This window comes from Pholcus phalangioides, unplaced genomic scaffold (genome assembly GCF_987345545.1).
Source record: "Pholcus phalangioides strain wild (caught in Gottingen) unplaced genomic scaffold, Ppha-v1.0 ptg000009l_1, whole genome shotgun sequence".
In the NCBI taxonomy this organism is placed as follows: Eukaryota; Metazoa; Arthropoda; class Arachnida; order Araneae; family Pholcidae; genus Pholcus; species Pholcus phalangioides.
Genome location: NW_028301602.1, coordinates 24226883 through 24238420, shown reverse-complemented (window position 1 = coordinate 24238420; position 11538 = coordinate 24226883). Strand labels below are relative to the sequence as shown.

The window sequence follows — 11538 nt, the reverse complement described above, 5'->3', positions numbered from 1 at the left end:
TTGCTGCCTATTTTGATCATTTTTAATGCCTAAACTTACGGGCTCTACGTATGATTAATTGCAGTCGACCTCTAATATAAAGAACTCCGATTTGAAATTTTTTCTGAAATTCTGATAAAGCTCAAACCCCTATTTAATTTTTTTTTTTAAATCCTCAATATAACAAATTGTTTTCGCTCGAACTATCCTTTTTTTTTTTCTTATCTCATAACCTAAAACCACACTCCAAAGATTTGACTTCCCAGAATTTGACCCTCAACTCTTATCTAGAGATAGGGGGAGTAGGACTGCATTTTGAGGGAACCAAAATTGTTCGTATATTTTTTCTCACATTTAATTTTACCATAATTTCCTGCAGGGGTGTATGCAGAATTGGTTTTTGTCTGAGGCACAAAAGGTTCCTTTCTGAGAAATTTGGAGTTACTAACCTTCAAAAAACATTTAAATAAAAAATAACCAATAAGAGCATCAGTTGTGTTCGCTCCAATGTAACTAATGCGATTATTGACTGTATTTTTCAATATTTTTATAAAATAACTTTTTAAAACTTTTATAGTGTAATACCGGTCTAAGGTATTGTGTGTTAAAGTTTTATAAAAGATCTATTTTTAATCTATAAAAAATATAATAATTTATATTAAAAAATTAAGATTGCCTTGTGAAAGGGTGACAGTTGTTGGGTAAGCCTCTTGATTTTACGCTTCTGCATATAATCTGCGTATGCAAATTTCATTCATTAATCGTACAATATTAAGAGAAGTATTTCATTATGTTTTTGTGGAAAAAAAAATGATTTTTCTATTTGAATCTATTGTGCATCATCTTTTAATCTTTAAAAAATTATTTTATCAAATTAAGTTTTTAAATATTTAATACTATCATGGAATAGAAAACCGTTGAAAATAAAAAAATTTTCAACCTCTCATGGGAAAAAAAATAATTGACATCAAAAAATTCAGATGTTTTTTCAATGTTGCATATTTATGGATTCATAGAAATAGATTATAAATTGTTACAACTTAGCTAAATGAAGACACAACAATTTTGGAGGAAAATTTTTTTGCAGACAGTTGATGTGCATATTTATTCTTTTAAGAAAAGGAGCAATAAAAAAAACACTCGTAAATAAATCCCATTTCATTGGAATAAATTGATTCATTTCTAAATTTTTTTCATTTCATTGTAGTCCAAATAAACGCCAAGCCAAAGAATATAAAAAAAAATAATAGGTGTATATTATGTACATATGTATAAACATGAATGTCAAATAAATATCACAGAAATTCTTAGATCAAGAGGGCCTGTCAAGAACTTTCATTCGTGAGAATGCTTTGAATTAGATGTTGGATTCGCTTCAGTTTTTCGTCGAGTGACTGGAGGTATTCCACATGCTGAAATTTAAGTAAAAACGGAATATCAGTCAATTAACTATCAAATATAATGGTGATAAAATTATACCATTTCTAAATGTCTTTTTGATCATTTCATTCAAGTATTAATGAATGAACAAAACTCTGGTCACGAAATTCATTTTTGGCCTCGTGACAGTTGACTCTCTCTCTAAAAGACATTTTTGTATAAAATTTCATATTGTTAAAATGATTTAGCTGACCAACCAAATGTCTCGTATTTACTGGGAGAGATGAAAATCAAATGAAATTGTCATATATTCTGTGTGCTTAGTTATATTTTAAGCTTCATCATTAAGCATACAGAACATATGGCAATTTCATTTGATTTTCATCTCTCCCAGTAAATACAAGACATTTGGTTGGTCAGCTAAATCATAAGGTAAGAAATCAGGGATAAAATTGTTTTATGTTCAGTGAATGTTGGGATAAAAACATCATAGTAAGCCAGAACAAAACTTCAAAATGTAAAAAAAAAAAAATCAAGATGAATTGTGTTCTGCTACATGCATGTATTGATAATGTGTGGGAGATGGTTCTGAACTCAAAAGGATGCTTATAGTGAACTGTCCCTAGGAGTGACATTGCATCAAGGTCTGACAGTATACAGGGTGTAACTGAACTAATTAATGGTCAGAACTGTAAGGGGTGATACAACACGCCTAAAACAAACAACTTTCACCATAATATGTAGGGTTAAAAACCAAGGGGCGAGAGGAGGCTTTCTCCAGAGTCGGTGAAACCCTGCCTTTTGCAAAACCCATCGTTCAGCTGCTATTTGTCACCAGAGGTGTAGCCATATTAGAATCCGAAGAAGGCCAATATACACCTTATTTACAGAACCGCAAATGTCAATGCCATAGAAGTAATAAGACTTACCAGGAGCAATTTCTAAACTAGGCAGAACCCAATCTGAAAACATTCCAACGCTTGCACAGGCAATTTGTGGAGGAGACAGCCTTGTTCCTCATCTAAAGATTGTGCACAACTAGCTTGACATTGCCTTTCCGAACAGATGGAGTAGCCACAGTTGGCCCTGAAGACCAGACAAGACCTGGACTCTGACCTCCCAGATCCCCCAATCTGTCTTGCCTGGATTTTTTCTCTTGGGACAACTCAAAAGCATAGTTTTCGAGATGCCCATCGAGTCACTAGAGGGCCTTGTCACCCAAATAAGCATCACAGCTACAAATGTTTGCAAATGATAGGAATATCTGCCAACTTGTATACAATTCACTCTGTTGTCAATGTGACGTGCGTGTATTACAGCTACTGGACACTCATTTAAACATTTGTCGTAAAGTTTACGATAATAAAGATTTTTTTATCCTTTATTATTCGCCCTTACCGTGTTTGCCATTTTAACCAGGCAGGCACCTTTTCGTGACTCACCGCTTTCTTTCCGATTCCCACATTGTATGGTGAAGATTGTTTTGCGGAGTTCTATCACCCCTTACAGTTCTGACCTATATTGATTGTTGTTTAGTTACAGCCTATATTGACTTATGCTAAAGTAAAACCGTAAAGCCATCATTTGTTAGAAAAAGAAATAATGAATCAAATAATACCTGTCCAGGAGCACACTGTAATATGAGATCCCTGCGCATATCTTGTAGCCTTATTAATTCCGACAATTTTATGGAATCACTTTTGCCGATTATACTGGGGAGAAAAAAAAAGATCTATAATATCCTATCAATAATACATCTGAATTAAATCAGTGAGAAGAAGAATACTACAAGTCCAAATTCCACATATTTTGTTCTTTTTAATACACCTGTTTCGTAAATGTAGGTGTAAACCACTCTTTCCCAAAGTGAGTAATATCACCCCCGGTGGGCAATGGAATGGCCCGGGGAAAGATATATAGAAGCTGCAAGCGAGAGAGTATAACATAGGATCCTATGGGTTCACTTGAGTTGGGGATGATGAGAGAAAAATTTTCTGAAAAAAAAGGAGCGATGGAAGAAATATTTTGGAAAACTATAGTGCACTCAACCTTTAAGAGAGTGCTAACCACTTCATTAGGTTGAAAACCGCTTTATTGATGTGGGCTCCGTTAGGTCACTTAAGTTATCTGTAAATGTACTGCTGGCTGCTTGAGAGATTTGGAATTGTGGCACGGTTCACTCGCTGCGGATCTGTAAATATATGCCACAGGTCATTCAAATGAACTGGAAATGTGCCACGGGCTAATTAATTGATTCATAAATGTGTCATAGGTGATCTGAAACAACCCCCACAGGTCATTCAAGTGATCTATAAATGTACCGCAAGTAACTTAAGTGATTTGGTAATGCTCCGGAAGCCATTTGAGTGATGTGCAACAGCGCAGTGGGTTACTTAAGTGATCTAAAACTGTGCCGTGGGATGCTTAAGAGATCCATAAATGTACTGTGGGATGCTTTAGCGATCCATAAATGCGCCCATTTTTACAAAATCAATGAGACAAAAAAGAGAAAGAAGCCACTCAACAAGGTGCGCAACTTGAACAAACAAATTTGTTTCCACCTCAATTTGTTGATCGACCCATTTCCTCCCTTTTTGTGTCTCCCTCTTTCTGAAAAAAAGAGCTTTTGAGGAGGAATCATCATCACATCTTCGCTTTTCAGAATCCCTCCAGTCATTTTCTTCATCCTCCTTTACTATAGCAGACATCTCTTCCTCCACCCTTATGCAAGGTTGGCAAAAGTCAACCCACCGGGTTTGTTGGGTTTTTTCAGGTTTATGATACTGGAGCATGAGGAAAACAAGTTATAAATATAATAGACCTCATGTGTAATGTATGGAAATTATGTAATTATTATATCAGTAGTGACCCATTACAGAAAATTCTAGGAGGGTGGGGGATCATTTTGAATCTTATTATAATAGGTTTATAAAATGGATTTTTCCAGGGGTTTTCCCCCTATATATATAACCCCCTATAATCTAAATTGCATTAAATATGTAGATTTATTAATGTATTTCTCTTCAGATAGAGTATGACAATTCAATAGCGCCATTAATTGTGCACTTGCAAACATTTTGCAAGTGCATTTTCAAGGTGTAAAGTTTGGTGGGTTTCTCCAAGGTTTTCTCTAACCCTCCCTATAATCTAAATAGCATCGAAGACGGATTTATTAATGTATTTCCTCTTTAGATAGAGTGTGACACTTCAAAAATCATACTGTTTGCGAGTAAGTGCAGTTTTAAGGTGTAATTTTTGATGGGTTTTTTGGGTTGGGCAAAATCAAACTAACCCTGCCTTTATATGATTTTTTTTTCTTCCCAATCGCAATTCCTGTACCTCTTCGTCCCAGTATTTTGTATGTGGGCAGTTTTAGGTCAGTGGTCCAGAGAGAGGCTTTGGAGACTGGGTAGGGGTTGAGAGCTTGGATGGTAAAACAACTAGCTAATTGCTTCCACATTGCTGTATACAAAATATTCTTTTGTAAAGAGGTCCATGGCCTTCATTTTATGGGCACAGGGGAGTGTGTGGGACACAAAAGGTTAAGGGCCCCTGACTTGGGCAGTGTAGGTCAGGACAGAATCATTATTTTCCGCTGCCAGGCTTTTCTGTCAATCGCCCTCCCCATATCTGTTTTTAATGAAATCACAATTGAATTTTTTATATTTTTTTTTACTATTATGCCTTGCTTCTTAATAAAACATTAAACACTACTAATACTTGAGTTTTATGGAGTGATAATATAACACATCAAAAAGATTAAATCTGATGACTTACTTATGCGTTATATGCTCGATTTCTTCTTCAGCTGCTTTGTGTCTTGTCAATGTCTGAAAAATAATACAACATGTAACCAAATTTCCAGTGAATGCTTTCATATTTTCTACCATTCAAAACTTTACATAAAAACATAGAGATAAAAACAGGAGACATAAATCACCCAAATGTGAAACATGAGACAGAGAACATCAAATCAACCATCAAGAGAAGATATGACTAGAAATATCAATTGGGGTCGAAATTGACAAAAGTGGGAATTTCTTTCACTATGAGACCAGGAAGCACCCAGACCACATCGTCTTATGGCGATATTGGTCATTTATCTTACGGACATGGGTACCTCTGAATTTCTTTCACTGGAGTACTTTCAAAGTTATGGTGTATGAAGGACCTATTGCCTCCGAACCAGGGTTGGCAGTTTTTGATGATTTAAACTGTCACGTCAAAAACCTCAAATACTACTTTTCAATATAATAACTCCCATTGGAAATACACACGTTAATTGCATGTAATGTTTAAAATTATTATGTTATGCAAAGAATAAATATTTAATATGATTGTAAAATAATTTTCTACTCTCTACAGAATTATTTTAACAATATATATGTTTTTTTTCTTATAAAATATACAATTTGAATAAAGCATAGCATAAACATTGAAGGGAAAACTATGGAATGATTTGACATTCTCTGATTCAAGATGATTCTTGACCTTCCAAAATTTCTTTAACTGCTTATATATGTGCGTCGATATAAACAACTTGATGAACTCTTTTTACAACAGATAAGTGTTTAAAAAATTTTATTACATCATATATGTAATGTTGATTTCTGTTATTATTAAATTATCTAGATAATCACCGAGATACTTAAAATGATACTCTTATTGTGCATAACATTGAAATATATCTAGCGATTAAAATACTAAATTGTAGGACTAAAATGTCATTTAATTTGGTAATGCTACCTTGTGTATGATGCTTGAGAAACTCCTGTAAATTATCCTTAGTCAAACTTAGTTATTCTTTCTTTTGTACTAAGATATGGTATATTTACTATCATTTATGATGCAATGGTTTTCCCAATTGAAGCTGCATTTAAACGTGCAAAATTTGTTTTGCTTTGGGTCCTATCAGCTCTGCTTTGGTTGAAAATACTTTTTAAAACTCTGTGAATTTATACAACCTGAGTTAAGAAACTTTTAGGTGAGAATAAATGAGTTTAATTAATTTATTAACAGATGCTGAGTGAGAATTTTCATATGGAATAAAATTTTGGGCAGATCAGAAAATTTAAAATATCAAAATAGATATTTCTTCTCAATAATCATAATTCCGAGTATAAAACCATTTAATCTACATGAAAGTCAGTGTTTTGTTATTTAATATATTTATCAGGTTAAAAAACTATTTGACAACATTGACAATAAGTTTTTTACTGTTTTAATACTGGTTTAATTTTTGAAGTCAGAAACCTAACCCTGATGCTCTATCATACATATTTTGAATAAGCAGCTCTATTTTGCTTAGCAAATTGAACACTGGTAATGAGTAGCTTAGACAAATAAACCGTAAAATTATATTTTACATGTTCTAGACTCTTTATGTTGAAAAATTCAAAATTGCAAATTATAATTAACATTTTTTTTAATTATTGTAATAAATTAATGTTTAAAAATAAAACATTGTAATATGCAAGAAGGTGAGTTCTTCATCATGTTATATACCTATTATGTTCGAAACATTATCAAAAAAGCATTCATTTACGTTTTTGACGGTTTAAACCAGTTTTTAATGCTTGTCATGTCAAAACCAGTTTTTGACATCAAAAACCCAACCCTGCTCCAAACCTAGACCTCGTGGCAAGAATCAACACGTTAGCGGCAGTGAAACATTCATTACTTGACATCTTTTTAATGTTTGGAGTTTTCAGATATTTGTAGTTAGAGGCATGCGCAGGGGATGGGGTACTCAGGCGCCCCCCTCCCCCCATGCCACTGACCAAATATTTTAAGAAAAAATTAACATAATTGAAGGGAAAAAATTTAAATATAGAAAGAAAATGCCCTTTATATGCTACATTAATCGATTTCTGTTAATTTAAATGCTCTTTGAAGAGAGTGGTAACTCAAAATTCTTCAGGAAGATCATTTTTGTGTGTCCCACCCCAATCCTTTTATGGCCCCTAAAAAGGTATGTCCCTGTTAGTAGTAGATAGGACAAATCTTGTTTCAGAGTTTTTTTTGTAATATCATCATTAGCAGAACAGCGTATCATCACAGAGCCTGTATCTTCCAGCGTGCTGTTAATTTTGAACAGTGAAACTCAAATCGGATATGCATATAGTGTTGCGCAAACTGAGTAAGGTGCTACCATTTGTCCTCTGAATTTGAAGTGACAAATTGGCCATGTTAATTCACTGTGTGTCGAAAGCTGGACCTAAACTTTCGCAATGCAAAGCCATAAGAATACCCATAAAAAAAAAATTCATACCTCGTCATTAGAATACCAAAAAACTCAGTGGGTTGCTTCAGAGGCAACAGGTATTTTAACGCTTTATGTTTGCAGTGCTGGTGAAGAGGCTACCAGATCTCTCAAATTATTGGTCAAATTTTCCTGCGTGAATATGGTTCATGTTCTATATCACCCTCTCTAATTTTTAAAACAAATTTTGATCCCCCTCAAATATAAAAACACATTTTCCTATTAAAAAACAGAAAACCAATTATTTTATACATGCTATAATGAATGCTAAAAAATTTATAAAACGAGCCATTTTTTTAACTTATAAATAATACTGTATTCAAAACCAGTACCTGCAAATCGGGAACAGTGGAAGCAAATCTCAAAAAGATAGGATATCCATCTTTAGGCAAAGAGCAGAATGGGCCAATGATCGGGGCAGGGTCGCACCAAGTAGGGGTCCTTTGCTGCATTTCATAAGCAGTTTGGATAACTTTTGAAGCCAAGCAGCAATTTCTCGAATAAACGGCCTAAAATCAAAAAAATGATTAAAAAAGGTCATCGAAAAAAGGAAATAATCATATACACATTTCCAGCCTTCAGAAGGAAAGATATTGGTTTTTGTTTAAAAATAACATGAAATATCATAATAGTGTTCCAGATAATGTCTCTCACAAGCACTCAAGATGGCAAAGCATGAAGCTTTGAAGGACGACACAGATTTATTTTACAGAACAGCTATGTTGTCAACTGCTCCTTAGTTCTGCTTTAACGGTGCTTCTATGGTCCTAGACAAGTCGAGAAGCTTCTGGAAAGATCCTTTTCTTTTTACAAATTTCTCTGGCACCATGACGCGCCAAATTATCGCAGTTTGTTGCCACTTTGGCGAGATTTACAGAGAAATACATTGATTTCATTTTTACATAAGATAATGACTATTTCCACTATTTACAGGAGGAAAATGACATAATAAAGGATAAATAAGGGCTGTTTACATAATTTTCCGTAATGATAATATTTGATAACCAAATAGAAATGGAATAGAAATTAATATCTTGTGATTATCTGATTTCATGGATAAATTAACCTTTTGCAGTACCTCTGTCAAGATGGACTTAAAATCACGAAAAACTGGTACTTCATTGTTACATCTCCTTAGGATCACAGGAATGTCCTAGTGAATTCAACAACTTAGCAGAACTCATAAGCTATACAAAAAAAACAATAGCTAGCGTTTGAGGAAGGCCTCAAACGCTAGGAACTTTTTTATTTCCAGAATAAGGGAGTATCACCTGTGTAGCATGCATCATTTGAAGCGGATGGTTTCTATTACAGTACAGGCATGACTGAACAATAAAAATATGTATGAAATGTAGATATACCCAGAATATTGTAAAATGACTGCTATACGTGTTTCGGAACTGCATGAAGTTCTTTCTTTAGTAGCAAGACAAAAAAAATAAAATAAATAAAGTACAAAATAACCTCAAAGCCAAGGTATCTCGCTTGTCAAGATGTCAAGATGTCAAGTCAAAATTTTGACTTGCAGTTTTTACGTAGCATCTTGCCAAGTGAGCAACCTCCGCTACATGATGTTATTTTGAAATTTTTTTTATATTTTACTACTAAAGAAGGAACTTCATACAGTTCTGAAACACGTACAACAGTCATTTCACAAATATTTTAGGTATATCTCCGTTGTTTACATATCTTTATTCTTTCACAGAAATATGAAGTGGAAAAGCATTTTGCATTCTCAGCAACAGCATAGCACATCAATTATGCAGCTGCTATGCAGTTTAAGTAAAAATTTTCGTGCACTAGCAGGAACTTCCCAGAAAAGTTGAACTGATTTATAACAAAAATAAACAGTGACACTGTGTTTACGCTAAAAAATAAGCACAGCTGCCATTAACTTCAGAAACAATTTACTAGAGTCAGCTTACCTCAACTTCTTTTGCAGTTTCACATCTTAACAATACCTCTCGAGAAGAAATGCTAAAAGCAACAACGACGTATAGAAGAAAACCAGGTGTGCTGCTGAATATGTGATCCCAAAGGGAAAGCCATTGATCTTTAGCAAATACTTTTGAAAATGAAGTTTTGAGAAGACGGAACCCGTATATCTAGAGCATAAAAAAATTATAAGCTCCTCATTCATTTTTATAACAATCTAGTCTACTAACATTAGTGTTTCTACCATTTACAAAACTTAAGACTTCTGATTTTTAAAGCTGTAACATATATTTCATTCTGCTATTATTTGACAGGAGGCATGATCACTTTTGAATATTCAAATCTGGATATGTGCATGCATATTAACTTGTCAGTTTAATGTATTTATAAGGTCTTGTATTTGTTTTCCACTTAAGACATTTTACACATATAAATAAGCTAATTAACGCTTTAAACGGTGTAGCAGAATTCACTAAAATGTCATTTTTTTCTGTGAGCTTTTTTCCAATTTCCAGTAGGTGCAAAGCAAGGAAGATAGGAAAATAAGTTCCATTGAGAAAAATCAGCTTTACAAAATATTACTGATTGCTATCGCTAAAGTAATAGGATTTTAAAAAAGCAGTATACCTCGTCAATGCAAGTGACAAGGTTAAACTATGATTTTTAGTTTGCACTAATTACTGTTGAACAATACTCCAAATACTGTTGAACAAACACTTAAATTTCATGATTAGTATCTGACAAATAATACAATGGATTAGTTGCAAATCTATAGGAAACGAGAAATTTAAAAGACATTTTCTGAATTTTATGTCGAGGTGAACTCAGAAGGGAAAGTCATCTGGTCTCCGATGGGACATGAACGCAGACCCTCTTGCATGCTGGGCAAGCATGCTACCATCTACACCACTGTAGACACGACTCTCTCACCGCCTTCCTAATTTCACGCACTGTGGTGTGAGGCACTGAAGTCCAGGCAGAGGCCAGGTGACTTTTCTTTCCAAGTTTACTTTGGCATAAAATCCAGAAAATACCCGTTTCCTTGATATATTAGGCTGAGAAAAATCTGTCTATCTCTCTCTACCATTCCATCTGGGGCCATTTTCTGAAGTTAAGAGAGGCTACTAATACCTCTACTTCAGTGCATGAAATAAGGAAGACTGAGTCTTAGTGTAGATGGTAGCATGCTTACCTGGGTTCGTGTCCCAGCAGAGACCAGATGACTTTTCCTTCCAAGTTTACCTTGGCATAAAATCCAGAAAATATCTGTTTCCTTGATATATTAGGCTGAGAAAGCCATATTAGAAATTTACAGTTGGTTGATATTCAGATTTCAATTGATTGATTTGATTCAGTTTTAAATTCAATTTGATTCAGTTTTAAATTCAATTTGATTCCATTTTCAATTCAATTTGATTCCGTTTTCAATTCAATTTGATTCTGTTTTCAATTCAATTTGATTCCGTTTTCAATTCAATTTGATTCCGTTTTCAATTCAATTTGATTCCGTTTTCAATTCAATTTGATTCCGTTTTCAATTCAATTTGATTCAGTTGACAACCAATTTCAGTTGATATTTCAATTTCATAGCAATTTTGAAAAATCGATAAATATGTATATATAAGAATGTTATCTGTATCAGAAAAATTTTAAGCCTCTTTCAAATTATTAAAAACTTCCCTTTTCATAATATTTTCCCCCACACACATTCAAAACAAATGTGTTTTCATATCTTGATGAAAATATTTACTGAAGAATTTAAACAATGAGAAATAGATTTATTCATGAATTTTTGCATTTCTCATTTGTTTGACCTCAAAATTTTCTGTAAACCCTAAAAATTTGTTCTTTTAGTTTTTGGATTAAAAAAATACATGCTTGAGTGAAATTTTTATGTACCCCTGGCATGTCAGACAATTTTTCCCAGCCCTGACGAATGCATATAGGATATGACGACATTTTGATTATTACTAATAGTTATT

At 33.6% G+C, this 11538-nt stretch overlaps 1 protein-coding gene across 2 annotated transcripts in view; it reads right to left on the bottom strand.

Moving 5' to 3' along the window:
- Positions 1-968: 968 nt before the first annotated feature.
- The window catches only part of LOC149082567 (TBC1 domain family member 31), a 30284-nt gene continuing 19714 nt past the window's right edge, over positions 969-11538 (bottom strand). Inside the window, exons 14-18 of one of the 2 annotated variants that reach the window (XM_089235815.1) lie at positions 9547-9726; positions 7954-8130; positions 5137-5189; positions 2978-3071; positions 969-1391 (exon numbers count right to left, since the gene is read on the bottom strand). In XM_089235815.1, coding sequence (XP_089091941.1) covers positions 1305-1391; positions 2978-3071; positions 5137-5189; positions 7954-8130; positions 9547-9726 — 591 coding nt within the window. In that variant the 3' untranslated portion in view covers positions 969-1304. The remainder of the gene's footprint in view (positions 1392-2977; positions 3072-5136; positions 5190-7953; positions 8131-9546; positions 9727-11538) is intronic. The other variant, XM_089235816.1, reaches the window with a different exon arrangement.